The 14822-nt window shown below is 33.9% G+C and overlaps 2 protein-coding genes across 2 annotated transcripts; one reads left to right on the forward strand and one right to left on the reverse strand.

The window, feature by feature from the left end:
- Positions 1–3990: 3990 nt before the first annotated feature.
- On the reverse strand, positions 3991–4672 carry LOC128996629 (cytochrome c oxidase subunit 5A, mitochondrial). Its single transcript, XM_054422035.1, has one exon. The coding sequence runs from the start codon at positions 4561–4563 to the stop codon at positions 4105–4107; it is 459 nt and encodes a 152-aa protein (XP_054278010.1). The 5' UTR covers positions 4564–4672; the 3' UTR covers positions 3991–4104.
- Positions 4673–5676: 1004 nt separating this feature from the next.
- Positions 5677–14565, forward strand: LOC128997293 (putative GPI-anchor transamidase). The gene is made up of 8 exons (XM_054422922.1): positions 5677–5832; positions 7470–7591; positions 8997–9132; positions 9484–9692; positions 10205–10322; positions 10828–10938; positions 12485–12657; positions 13324–14565. Exons 1-8 carry the CDS (start codon positions 5773–5775, stop codon positions 13406–13408), a joined length of 1014 nt encoding a protein of 337 aa, XP_054278897.1. The 5' UTR covers positions 5677–5772; the 3' UTR covers positions 13409–14565.
- Positions 14566–14822: the final 257 nt, after the last annotated feature.

Below are 14822 nucleotides of genomic sequence, written 5' to 3' on the forward strand. Positions count from 1 at the left end.
GTATGTCGGAAGATTTATTTTGCTACCGATACTAGTCAATGGTTTTGTTACATGCACAACACTATTTTTGTAAAGATTAACAATCGGATAAAGATTCTGTAAAGTTTTATACCATCACAGTGTCATTAGGACTCGCCAATTTTGACTGATTATTCATAGACTTTGATATGAATAGGTTATGAATCGATGTTAAAGCTTTAGTAGTAGGTTATATCATTATGTATTAAAATCACTTTTATATCAGATATGGATTTTATGCATTGTTTTTATGATGCTGTTTTTGTGATGATTTTCAGTTTCACTACATATAATAGTATACATTCATTATATGTAAACCTTACAGCATGATTTATTGCCATTTTTTTCTCTCTGTCAATTTTGTTTTTAGCATTTTTTTTCTTATTCACATTTAGCATGTTTTTGTGTGATGAACTAAATTATATATCTTAAATATTAAAGATATTCAAATTTTTTTCTTTATTATTATTTAGTTGTACATTTTATAGGAGGGACATTTATTTTTCTCATGTAATTCCTACAATTCAAATTTGCTATTTTTAAATGCACTGTTGAATTTGTTTACACCCGTCATAACAAACCTGCCCAACATAATTTCATCTTTGTCCTCATTGAGTTGCTGTTTTGGGAACAATCAGGTAATTGAGCCAAAATTCTACTAGAACATTGTTCGACATTGAGTAGCCTGTAATTAAATTTATCTTTGTACTAGTTGATTAACCCAAGCCTTGAAAATGGGTTGCTCTCAAAATATGAAGGTAACTTACTGGAGAAATACCTATTGTCATTATTGATTTAAGTTATTTATTAGAATATGGTTCTGTAGTTTTAGTCAGAAGAAATGACAGGCATGCTGACAGACCCTTCATTTTTAACAGAATAAATCAATAGGGTTTTTAATCATCATTGCCAAACATCAATACTTTATCTGTTTAAAATGGATACTGCCTTGTTCAAATTTGCATGTTTCTTTAATATTGGGCATTTTTTAGTACTGTAGTGTAACATTAAATAGTACAAATTTGTTATATTTTGTACATAGTTATTTATTGAGATTAATATATTTTTCAGTTCAGTTTTATTTAAATCAAGATCTTGAAACATTTTTGGGAGTTTTTTTGTGTAGGTAAGCTAAAACCAAACTTATTGACCATTCACTTTGAACAACTTCACCATCCATCAGTTTTGAATGTTGTACAAACATTTTATTCTCTTTAAATTTTACACTATAAAAATGAAGGTTTTTTTAATAGTGTGTATCACTAAACAAAAGTGGATGTTGTTTTTGTTCATTGTGAAAAGTCTTTAACAGGGAAATTCACCAAGTTATGTAACAGATATGCATTGTAAATTAAATGTTCCTTTTGAAAGCTGTACATATTTATACCGTAGGAACACCTAGTAACTGTTGCTATTTATGTTGGATGTTTTATTTGTTAGTTAGACGAGTTGCGATGTGCAGTGCAATATTAAAGAATCGATTATATTTTATTTTGTTTTGTTTCATGTGACTGTGTTTTGCCGTTGTATAATATTCCAAATGTCTGTTAGTAATCTTATAATAAAGTTAAGTACCTGTTGAAGGTACCTAAAATTGATGGTGTTATTGAAAACCTGGTTAACCTTTTTGCTGGGAAGGAGCTAGTGGAGTATGTTTTTATCTATGTTGGCACCGATTAAGATCTTGCCAAAAGTATAAGAACAGCTGTATTTGAAGGCCCAAGAGTTCCCAGAGTTTTTACAGGATATCTTTAAAGTGTATATGATGTATATAGACAAATCATCTGTATAAATCAGTTGTAAGTTGTAACCGATTTTTTATTTCACAAAGTTTATTCGGCTAATCACAGATTGTTGTATACTGTAATGTTCTGTTTTCTGTCATTATTTGTTTCTTTGATGAGCCTATGAATTTGTCTTGTAAAAGTTTGTGTACTTTCCAGAAATTGGAAATGTATATCAACATGTTGGTTAATTTCAACTTAAGTTATTTACATTTTAAATTCGGACACAGATTTCACTCCGTTCACAAAACTTATGCATTTTTTTCTTAATGTGACCGCTTATTGACTTGACGTGTTGGGAAAACCTCAGCTATTGAGTTTAGTTTAAAGGTAAGATCAAGTGGAGGAGATAGATTTCTTCCCCTAAAACTGCCTAAATTTTGTAAGCGGAGTTTGATTAATTGCTATGTTCCCAATTCATGTTCTTACCCAACATTGTTCATTAAAGGTGGGTTTGATACTTAGGAAAAGAAATAGTTCCTCCATTGATCCAACAGCGAACAGCGGCTTATTACTCTGTTTCGATAGGATGTTTAATGCACACTACACAAGCACCCTACACTATTTAGGACCTTGGTAATCTTGGCTTAATTTCTTTAAATTTGACTCTCTGACCTGAAATCTTGATTAGGCTACATGCTCAATTGTAGGCTATAGTTTTGTTGCAAAGTCTTAATAAGGAACATCAGTTTATAAAGCCTTTTTATTATCACGTTGGGGTTACGGGATAGATATATCAAACAAATTCACGAGATATTGTTAAAAATAAAATGCTTAGTATAACATGTGTTCATCAAGAGTTGTACCAAAACAGTAGTTCATCAGCTTAATTTAATTTGTAAAAATAAAAATTTTTATCTCAACAATGCTAAGGACAATATTTTAGGCCTCGTATGAGGAATCGTAAGTGTTGTATCTGCTAGTGGGTGGGGTGTCCAGAATAAATAATCTGGCGTGAACTTAATAGGGTTCATTTATTGAGCGGATAAGCAAATACAATAATACATGTTAATGTCTTCCTTTAAACTAGAATACTAATATCACAGAGAAATTCCCATTATTAAAGGGTACAAATTTAAAGGCCTACTAAATGGACCAAGGGTCAGGCAATGTAAATCTCCAAACAGCCTATCACCACATACCTGCTAATAGCAACAGCGGGAGAGTCATGTCCAGCTAGTTGTGTCCTGGACGGTGAGTTGGATGACTCTGAGTGTAAGTTGGTGGTTCTCAAGGACCTACCATATCTAACCTCAAGAGTGGTGGGCTTATGACGTAAATGCTGGTTTCCAGAATGATCTAACCATATTGGGCACTGGATATAAGTTGCAAAATCTCAAAATTGAAAACTATTTCTTAACTTTTTGACTGAGCTCACTGCTTCAGATATATACGGAATCAAACTGTATAATAAATTAACCCATAAGGATAGGCCTACCTGTTTTTGAAAGAATAACCAAGACAACCGATATGAGCCTTTAAATTAGACTAACACAATCGAAAGTCAGGTCAGCACGATATATTGTCGTTTTGCTATTTCCATATCAGTTACGGGAAAAAAGACTCACAACAAATGTATTTCCATAGCACTTCGGGAAAAAGATGAACGATATATTGTCGCATAGCACTGAAAGGGTTTAAGTTAAAAGAAAAGCACCATTGTATTTTGGAAAAAAACTTATAGAAAATAGGACGTTTTGCTCTGGAACTTAGAACTAACAAACTCGCTGATTCAGGTACAAATTTAGACCGGCAGAAACTTATTTACACATGGAACTTGCCAAATGTTTGGATTGAAATATCTAGGCCTATACAAGAGAGAAGAAACGTGTTTTCATACAAATAATTGATACCATAAAAGTTGGGGATTCTGCGTGTGTTGGATGTTGGCTACAGGCCCGCAGGTTGCATGTGATGCACTATGGGCCCGAGAGATAATTTTGCCCCTCTCCATATTAACTTGTGGGAGAACTTCTCTCTTCATTGGGCCGGGCCTATTTAAATAAGCGGCCCAGGTTGGCTACCACTGTCTGATACACACCCCTACCTCCACACAGGGAATCAGTTTAAAATTTAGAATTTAACTTCTAAAGGCCTGTATCCTAGTCCCAAGAAGGCTATGTCTAAATACCTATAACTTAGGCCCACATAGAAAAAATTAGAGGCTATGGAGTGAAAACTACATAAATTAATTGATATCTTTTTTATTTAACTTCTAGAACATACAACAATGTCGTAGCGATGGAAATTTCACAAACGGTGTACCTTTCTATATTGTTTTGAGGATGCTGCGGAAGTATTCTTAGTGGATGTCGTAGACGCTCTGGAGGGCCAGTTCTGGTTTGTCGTAGCCCAGCTTCTCTTTGGTGTCAATGCCCAGCTCATCAAGTGTTGGTTTGACTTGGTTCAATACATACTCCCAAATATCCTTCCTACCTGCTGTCTTGAACTCGACGGTTTCCAGGAACCTGACTGCCAAAGCGTAATCATTAACTCTTCTGCACGCCTTCATCGCTGCAATGACAATTTTAGGATCTGGGACAAGATCCATACCAGCCAGGTCGTTCATAGCTTTGCGAATCTCCCATCCATCGATGTCTGAACGGTTTAAGTAGGCTTCATACCTGGCATCAAACTCCTGATCCGACTCAGAATGATGGGCCATTGATCGGCTGGTAACTCCTAGAGGTGCCTTCGGAAGGTTCTGTCGTAAAACACCTCTAACAGCACTGTGTAGTGCCATTGCTGGTGCTCGAAACATTTTACTTAAAATAACTAAAAACTTACAATTTCAATAATGCACTGCTAGCTACGGTCACAGCAGACAACCTCAAGGGCAAAGTTTTCTCGCAGTCGCAGTGAAGGAAGATGAAGAAGAGTGCAGTGAAAGCAAAAGCAATGGAGGAAGTGAGGAAGGTTGAAAGAATGTATGAGAAACATAGAGAAATGAATGTCAGCTGACTGAGACAGCTTCCATTCTGACTATACAAATGAATGTCCCATTGATTATTTTAATAAAATGTTGATTTGGCATTAATGCAATTTTTTATGACTACTTGTTCATGGGACTTCTTTTTGGTTGGTAAAAGTTAAATTCAAAACATTACTATGGTATAAATCTTTTATATGTTAACCTATTTTATAATTATAACGCAATTTAAAAAATTCAAAATTGTTGAATAGTTTCAAATTAACATATATACCAAATAAAAAAAAAAACCATAAATAATGAATGTCAATAATCAATGTGTTTTTTAATTCATTTTGAGTTAGTAGAGATTCTCGGTTTCTAGCTAAAAAAAATTGTCTGTTTTATGTATTGAATATGTACAGGCTCTTAGGTTTTAAATATTTGTATCCTAACATATTATTTTATTATTAATAATGACTGTAATAGATTGAATGTATTGCTCTGAGCTTGTTCTATGAGTATATGTTTTGTATGTATGTTGTATAATGTTTTATGAGTGAATTTATTGCTACTAAAAAATTACATCAATTTACAATACATCAATTTATTTAAAAAAAAAATAAAGATACTTAAATGTTGTTGGATCGTAAATGCATCACCATCCAAACAAAGAGAATTACAATTTTTTGATTGTACAGTACCATTGGTAATACTTTGATTGATTATGTGGCCTAAAATTTGTTTAATTCAGTAAAATCTTGTAATATATTTATTCAATGGTAAAATGATAACACCTATCCTTAGAGTACTTAGAAGCTATATCGCTTAAGTAAAGACTATGAATAAAAGTAGGACCGTCACGCTCAGTGAAAAAAAATGTTTACAAGCACAAGCCGACGAGCCTAACCTCAAAAACACAATACAAACTACAAACACTTACTCTTACTAAGATACTTGTAATTGCAATTGTCAATTGACAGTAATTGAAGTTTTGTGTATCAATCAAACATACATACCTGCTACTTCTTATAAAATAGACAGGGCATATTATTATAAAACATGCACAATTGTTTGTTATCGTATTGTTTCATTTTCATTTTAAGTATTTTTGTGTGTAAGGTAAGTAAGAAAAACCTACGGAACAGTTTCTCTGTCTCTCTTTTCTGTTCTAGTAAACAATATAGGCCTAAAACATTAGGTACTAACGGTACAGTTTCTTAACTGGGCTATGCTATCGATTGAAACTATCGATTCGATTAGTAAACTTTCATGCGATTTTTTCACCATCAGCAAGTTTGGTTGGTTAGGTTAGGTTATGATAGTTAAATTTTATAATAGATATATTTAAAAATATTGATTATTAATCAATATTTTCAATTTGATAGTTTCAATCGATATTAGCATAGCCCAGTTAAGTTAGTATGCTAACTGTCTCCCAGACGTGTCTAGGCATCATCATGCCTTGCGGTCACGGAAACCTTTTCATCATTGTTAGCGATTGCTGAAAAATATTCATATCTTCTGCGGTCTTCTTGACATTATTATATTTGTTGACACATGCCATAGGCTATCTAGTAGAAGCTCAAGTTATTTTCTGTAACATACCCCGATTCTCAATAACAATTGGGCTTTACCGGTACAGACTAGGCCTAAGTTTATCCAAATTTTTGATTATCCGAAAGGGGTAGCCTACCGTTCCAATTGATTCGGGTGATTGGAGTTTTTAACCCTCCGAGTGTCATGCGTCGCTGCAGCGACGCGTAACGCACTTTGTATAGTGTCGTGCGTCGCTGCAGCGACTCGCGAACACTGTTTACGGCGAAGGCTCTATGACTAACTGAATCGGACTGTACTGGATTGAGTTAGGTATCGTTCTGTCCGTAATATTCTAAGCTTTCTCCAGAGGTCTGTCTCTAAGCACTATTCATTTTAGTTCCGAAAATATTGTAGCAGACAGCTGACTGAGCTGACGTGCGTGTATTTGTAAACAGCTAGGTTACCCTCGGACCGATGACTGATGTGTTTTATTACGTTTATCATTGTTTTAGTGTTAAAAATCAAAAGTAGTGATATACGTGGTGCATTATAAGAAGATTTAAGTGGTTTTGAAGTGCTGGTTGATGATCCTGAAGAAGTAGGTAGGCCTAGTGATATTGATGTAAATTATCAGCCAGATTCCTAGCTATGGTTGGGCTATGCATTCTTAGCTAAACGCTATGTACTGAAATCTGTTTTTTGCCCATAACTTTTTTATTTGCAAATCTACTTCCTTATATTATTATAGATTTGTAATCCTCATAAAATTTAGAACAAAGTGGCTATTTTCAAATATTTATAGGCCTATAATTTATACAATTTCATTGAGCGCAAACTTATTTTTTTTTGAAAATTTTCGAAATTATACATTTTTTTACCTAAAAAATTTTTTTTTTTTTTAATCTTCCTTATGTTTTATATATAATATTGAAGCCCAAGATTTTCCAAACAAAATGGTATATAGAACAGTATAATTAACATTGTTTTTAAGCTTCTCAGATCAGTTTTAATAAAACCTTGCAAATGAGCAAAAAATAGGCTGACATTAAGGCCAAAACACGTGACACTCGGAGGGTTAATAGTTAACTTACTGTTTTAACATAAGTACATGTAACAAGGGTATCGATGGTATTTGAAAATGACCCTTGTTATCATAGGCTACTTGTACTCGAGGATCTTTTTATAAACGTTCCACTAACTTTAAGCATTTCTGTTTTCAGAGTGCTCATACCAATAATTGGGCAGTATTGGTAGACACTTCCAGATTTTGGTTTAACTACAGGCATGTAGCTAACGTTTTGTCCATTTACAGAAGTGTTAAGAGACTTGGTATACCTGACAGGTAGGTACCAGTAATAACAACTTCCCATAGGCCAATTAAGTTATAGACTACCAATACTTAGCTTGTTTGAATGTGTATCATTGAAATTAAGTTTAGGGATTTGAAAATAAATTCTTATCACAACAAAATTCAGAAAGTGAGGAACGTTTTTGTTTGACGTCAATAGAGGAGCTCTAATCTCGCAATTTCTTATAAAGACGTGTTCACCTCCTCAATGACAGTCCACCCGTCAAAACGGAAGTGTAATTTTTTTTGCTCGTTACGCCAGTGGAATTTTTGTTAAGAAGTAGGCCTAGGCCTATAGTCAAACGCTTTTTAAGGCAAAGAGGTCTAAACCCATTAAAAGTTTTGTCGATGTGCCGGGAATTGAACCTGTCCCTCCTGCACCAAAGTCCAAAGCTCTAACCACGAGGCTATTAACACGACCAATTTTGTTGTCCGTTGTGTCACAATACTGTAGTTTGAAACGTGTGCTGCAAATGAAAATCCCGCTGAGTTAGTTGTGAGGTGCGGTCTGTTTATGGTGACCATAAAATTAAAAATCCTAAAGGCCTAGGAAATTTTATTGTTAAGTGAGAGGGAATTTTATGAAGACAACGCAATTAAGTTTTATCTAGAAATGGTGCATACAGTTTTAAATCATCCAAACAAAATTTGACACCCAAAATTTTGTTTTGCATTATATTTCCCGACCTTACACGGCAAATCGCTCTCAAGATATCATTAATTCATTCTGTTTTGAAATTCCCTTTTACCACCTTACAGTCCAGTAGCTCCGAATGACTGTAGGCCTATAACAAAATCTATACATTTAAAATTATCATCACAGTCATTTATTATTGTGGAGTTTGCAAATGGCAAAATTTTAGGACTTTTAAATTTTAAATCTCGTTAGCTACTGTGATACCTAATTGCATCAAATGGTGACTCTGTAAAAAATTATTTGGCTTAGGGCCTAGGCCTACCTACTTTAGTTGTGTTTTAAATGTGTGTTTTTTTTAATGTCCCAGGACACTAGCAACGAGCCTGGGATTGTTTTCACACTATGCCTACTGTACAAGCTAGTCCTAGGGGTTGCGGCATTATCACTTACATAAAATTCATTGGTGATTTGGCGGCATTTGAACCCGGGACCTCAGGGACCGTAGTCCCGTGCTCTAAGTTTACCACTCGACCAGTTCTCCATACATTTTAAACTTGTATAATAGATTCCTTCTTATACAAGTTTTGTTTTTATTTTTTCAAACAGCAATAGGGGAAAGGACAAAATATTATTTGTGGTAAAGAATAACTTAGTCCGCATCAAGTGCTAGAACGTTAAGTTAGAATGTTATTGTTGTCTGATCGTTATTGTCATTCTATCTTATAGGCTTGGTTTAAAATTAAACTGATTTCCTCTGTGCAGTCAAATAATTCTGATGGTCGCAGACGACATGGCATGTAATCCTCGAAACCCCAGACCAGCTACTGTGTTCAACAACGCCAATCAACACATCAACGTTTACGGAGATGATGTAGAGGTGGATTACAGAGGTTATGAGGTAAGTGTTTTCCTCCCTGGGATTAAATATTTTAGAATTTTTTTAAATTTTTTTTGTTCAATTTGACACATTTTCTCTGATTAGTGATTACAAATTTTGATTTGCCATCAGAGTTTGATGTATCGTCTAGGCTTACATACCAAATTTCCAGTCAAGGCTTTGACTTTGTAATCCACTTCAAGAACGAGTCAGGGTTGTGACAGAAAAGACTATTTGAGGAAGAAGGGATAAAGTGTAAGCTCTTGATTATCTGTAAGTTTATTTTCCTCTTCAGGTCAAACTTGGTACAGATAATGCAATTAGATGTGTATTTAATCGTCCCTTAAAAACCTAACCTAAATGATGCCGCAGGTTACAGTAGAGAATTTTGTGCGTCTGCTGACTGGTCGTCTACCACCTGACACGCCCAGATCCAAGCAGCTTCTGACAGACGAGGGCAGCAACGTCCTGGTCTACCTGACGGGCCACGGAGGCGATGGATTCCTCAAGTTTCAGGACAACGAGGAAGTCACAAGTCAAGAGCTGGCTGACGCTCTGGAGCAGATGTGGCAGAAAAGAAGGTCTGTTATCATTTTTGTAGAATATTCAGTAGTTTTTTTTGTTTTTTGAAAAACTTGAATTATATAAATTAAATAATGTCCTTGCATGTTGAGGCTCATTCCTGGACTTGGATGTTGATTCACAAGTTCTAGCTTTTGTGTGTTTAGGCTAATCAATTGTGCTTTTAGAAGCATTTGCGTGCTTTGCTTTTGTTCTTTGATTTGTGCTGTTACATTACTAATATCGGTATTTACACAAATTCAAGGTTCCAAACAAATTTTGAAAAAATATTTAATTTTGTATTTTTTGGCCTATTTTTTAGCACTTTCTTCCCCTGCAACGTTTGGAAAAAATCCCATTTCACCCTGAAAAAACCTTTAAAAAATTGTGTTTTTAAAAACCAGTTTATAAATGCAGTTTAAGTAATGCGAATTTATTAGTAAATATACTAGGACCAGGACCGTAATCATAAATATGTACCTAGATATTAAAGTATTAAATTAAGAGTTAAGTCCACTTTTCTATTTTACAGGTATCATGAAATATTCTTCATGATTGACACCTGTCAGGCGGCGTCAATGTATGAGAAGTTCTACTCACCAAACATTCTTGCAGTAGCTAGTAGTTTGGTCGGGGAAGACTCCCTTTCGGTAAGTTAATAATTATATTTTTTGATTATTTCTCGCTGTCTGATAAATTGCAGTGATGCACTTTGAGTTGAAAAGTCAGCAAGATGTTCTTCAATTAGTAACTAGAGTTAAAAACCACGTAAGGTCTATAGTCGGTATGCCATATTTTTTCACTGGCCTAGAATGGACATAAAAGTGACTTAATGTCATGATAGTGACTGCCACCTTCTGGTGATGTCATGACTCTGACTGACACTTTCTGCTAATGTCATGATAGTGACTGCCACCTTCTGCTAATGTCATGATTCTTACTGCCACCTTCTGCCAATGTCATGATACCAAACATAAGTTGTCTATTAAAGAGTGTACATAGAAAGCAAATTTGATATTCTTACTTAGTTGTAGTGTTTGTGAAATCTCTCCATATGATTAGTATACAAACTTACTTCCCCTATTTTACCGCTATGTATGCTTAGAAATGATTTTCTAAGTGGCATTGTTCCAGTAACCTTGCTTGATGTTTCAGCATCACGTGGACCCAGCCATCGGTGTGTACATCATTGATCGATACACTTACTATGCACTCGCATTCCTAGAGAAGGTCCACCCTGACAGTGCCAAGACTATGGGAGAGTTTGTAAGTTAAATATTTATTTATTTCTCATGCATGTAAATGGAGAAAGTACGGTACCTATATTGTTTTCGTCAACATTTTCAAATTCAAGTTTAGGGTGGATATATCCATTTTGGGTCACCCTGAACCCATAAAGTGGTTTTCGTAGTGATGTTTGTGTGTGTGGATGTGTACGGTGCTACAGACCTCTGGTCCGATTTTCATGAAATTTTGTGTGTTGGTACTAATCCATGGTCTGTCTCTACAGGGTTTTTTTTTTTAATTTTTTGAAGTTTTGACTTTTAATGGTGTTTTTTCCATAAAACACATAAAATAAGAAAAAATTTTTTTAACATTTTATTAGGTTACAGCCGGTTTACCTTAAACAAAATGGTACAACCCTAATGCTGTAAAAATTATGGTTCAAAAGTTTTCCCATAAAATATTAATTATAGCTACTCCCACCGCTTACCCATGATAAAGGTTGTTGACAAGATAATGGGAGAAAATATGTGTCAGATTGCTGATAAAGTTTGTTAGATTAGAAATTGATTTTTAACCTCACGGTACTAACAGTCATTGCCTTTCTGTTTTGATTTTGTGTTGGATTGACGAATAGGATAAGATAATTGTGAAACTGAAATTTTGAAGTATTATAAGCCTTTGCTTCAACGATTTTGTACTTTTTCATGCACAAAGATAATTATTCTATTCCCAATAGACAATGTCCAGTAGCATATCAAGTGTCAAATCAAAATCCTTTAAGTAATGAGACCTGTAATATTATATTACTTTCTTAGAGTGATCTCAATTCCACGTCAGCAAAAACGTTTGCTAAAAAAATTGTAAATTCTTTTCTTGCTTAGATAACTATATAGCAGAAGAGGACATTAAACCTTAAACTTCATTCAGAAACAATTGAAAAAACAATAATATCTCTTGTGTCTTATAAATTCCAGAATATTGGTATGATTTATCTAATGCTGTTGTATCTCGGTCGCAAGTAAAGTCCAAGAGTATTTGATTTGGTCACGTCATTCACCAAATATTAGAAGAATTATGCTAAAAAACTTAAACAACTGTTTACAACTTACAACTAAATAAAAATGCAAAAACAACTATTGATAAGGCCTACACTTAAATAAGGGACGGTGAATTCACTACAGTTGGACATTTTTTGGAGGTCAAACCTTAACCTCTCCTACCTGTTTGTGTCCAATGAGACACTTACTAGCTAGTACTATTTTATCCAATTTTATTTATTTTTTTATTTTTTTTTTTAAATAAAAGAGGTTGGCGGCCTCTTTTAACCTTGCATTTGCCCGTCCACATAGACTAAAGCGCCCGTGCGTGGATCGTTTACAGCAAAGCAAGGAGTGAGCCCGTACAGTACAAAGGTGAACTGTACTAATAAAATGTTATCGGCAGTGACCAGGATCCGAACCCACGACATCGCTGCCTTGGGCCCGAAGTCCGCGACGCTACCGACTGAGCCACCGACTCACTAACTTACAAGGCTCATTATTACTTTACAAGGCTTATCACTAATTTTAATGATTGCTCCATATAGCTGGCCGTCTGTCCCAAACGAGTGTGTATATCTACGGTTGGAGTCAGGAAAGATCTATTTGCCAGAGATCCTCACACGGTTCCGATTACTGACTTTTTCGGCGCTCTCCGACCCGTTGAATTCATCTCTACTGACAATTCTATTAATTTGACGATTCCTGAGAAATTTGAAAGGTAAGGAAGTTATATTTTTTAATTTTCAATTGGTTATGTATCAGGTATTTAGTAGCAAAAATGGTGATAATATAACTTCCTGTTTGTAGGCGAGTTATTGTAGTTATATCTGCCGTGGAAAAAATTGTTAAAAATTCAATCACAGCATTTTGAAAAGTATTTACTGAAATGATAAAGTTGAAATGCTCGTATCTTCGTAAGTATAATTGAGGTGTTGATATTTTTATTTTTATTTCCCATATAGGGAATAAGCAATTTTTATTTTTGAGCTCTATGATAGGTTTGATATTTCTGTAGTTATCTTGTTATTGTGATGCAATCGAAAATCGTTAAGGTTCTTCTGGTACTAGAAAGATGTAAAAACAAAAAAATGAATCAAATAACAATTTGAGTAAAAAAATGTTCCGCCTAGAAGCTTGGACAGGTTTAGCCTAGATATAGTTTTCAGTGAAGTATGTTAGTACCATTGTTTCTTTCTACATTATGAGTACAAATGATTTTAATTAAATTTCTTTACAGCCATCTACAACATTAAGTGCAACATTAAGTGCGACATTAAGTGCATCTACAAAATACACTACTAGTTACACACTCTACATAAATAGCTATTAGGGATCTTAAATCAGCACACAGAAACATAAAATAATTAAAATGATGTTCTTTCAGGAAACAGCAGCCTGAACTACCAAAGAAAAAATTTGTTTATGCATCACAGTTTCCTAATGTCGCTAAGTCAAAAGTTGAACTTTAAACTAGTTTTTTTTTAGATGTGATCATGTACAAATTGTAATGTATTTATGTGCATTTTCATTGTGAATATACCATTTTTTAATGTAATTTAGGTCCATGTCATTCATGTAAAATTGTCATATTTAGTTTAGTTTTTTTTTAGTTACGATAATAACAAAAGACTATTTGCAAATCTGTGAATTATCCTGAACTAAAAGTTTAATGGTTGTATGCTGAAATAGAAGAGTAATTTGTTTTTATCACAGTAATAACTTTAATGAGGTATGTTTTTCATAGAGATGGGTTGGTTTTCAAATCCAGTTGTCGGTTATATAGGTTTTTAGCAAATTAGCCAAAATGGAAAATTGTTGGCCAGTTGATAATGTTTGATTTGTTTTAACAGTTGCCACGCAGTAATTTTGTGACGAATGCAGGAGATGATGCTCTTGATTTTATGGCGATCGCATAAGACATTGACAATAGTCTTGGGATCCCAGATTATAGTCATGATGAAATTGTGATAAATTACACTACATTAAAATTATGATTACTAATGCTACCACTGTTTTTCAAAGTCAAAACCAATGATTAATTTATTTTGGCTTAAAATAGTTTTGTTGAACAGTGCAAATCACAGTTTTGTTAAGCTGTGTGACGTTTGAAATTTTGTTCCATTCTAATAGTTTGAAATTAAATTTATGAACATAGAAGAGATGACGTAAGAAATAAAGGCCGGCACCTAAGCAATTTTCGCTGTAAGTGGCAGAGTTAGACCTCTAAAACTACCTAAAAATTTGATTTAAATTTTAAATACAAATATGTATTAAATGCAAGTATGCATTCGCAAAACCATTGCCGATTACCAAAGAGAATTTTTTTTGTAAATTGTGCTCGCTTAGTTTATGAAAACATTGTCACTAAAGCTTTATTACTTTTGCCATTTGCTAAATTTTTTTTTTTATTAATTGATGGGACAATTATTTCATGTGTACTCAAATAAATACTAGTGTTGGTAAAGCTTGGGGTTTAACCCTAGTTATTGGTGAAGTTGTTATAAACGACAGATACAGGCTATCAATTAATCAATAAAGTCGCAAGTACCTAGTCTAAGAATATTGTGTAATAGAATGTAATTTATTTATTTATTTTTATTGTGTAATTGTATTATTTTCAGTTTAATATTGAATAAAATACATTTGACACAATCAAAACATTTTTCAACTAACCCAATTCCACAAAGCTTCTACGTCACTAGAAATAAAGTTATATTGACTCCATAAATACTTATTTTTGGATTGTGTTGAAGAGATTATGTCAGAGGGATTTACAACATTTAGGGAAAATACTTAAAGGAAAAGGGACTTTCATACCCCTAATTTCCCTTTGTTCCAAGCACACAAACACGTTTCAGGTAACACACAATAAACTTTATTTTT

Source organism: Macrosteles quadrilineatus, unplaced genomic scaffold (assembly GCF_028750875.1).
Source record: "Macrosteles quadrilineatus isolate MER2022 unplaced genomic scaffold, UCM_ALF_1.0 Scaffold_6__1_contigs__length_79288215, whole genome shotgun sequence".
NCBI classification, from domain to species: Eukaryota; Metazoa; Arthropoda; class Insecta; order Hemiptera; family Cicadellidae; genus Macrosteles; species Macrosteles quadrilineatus.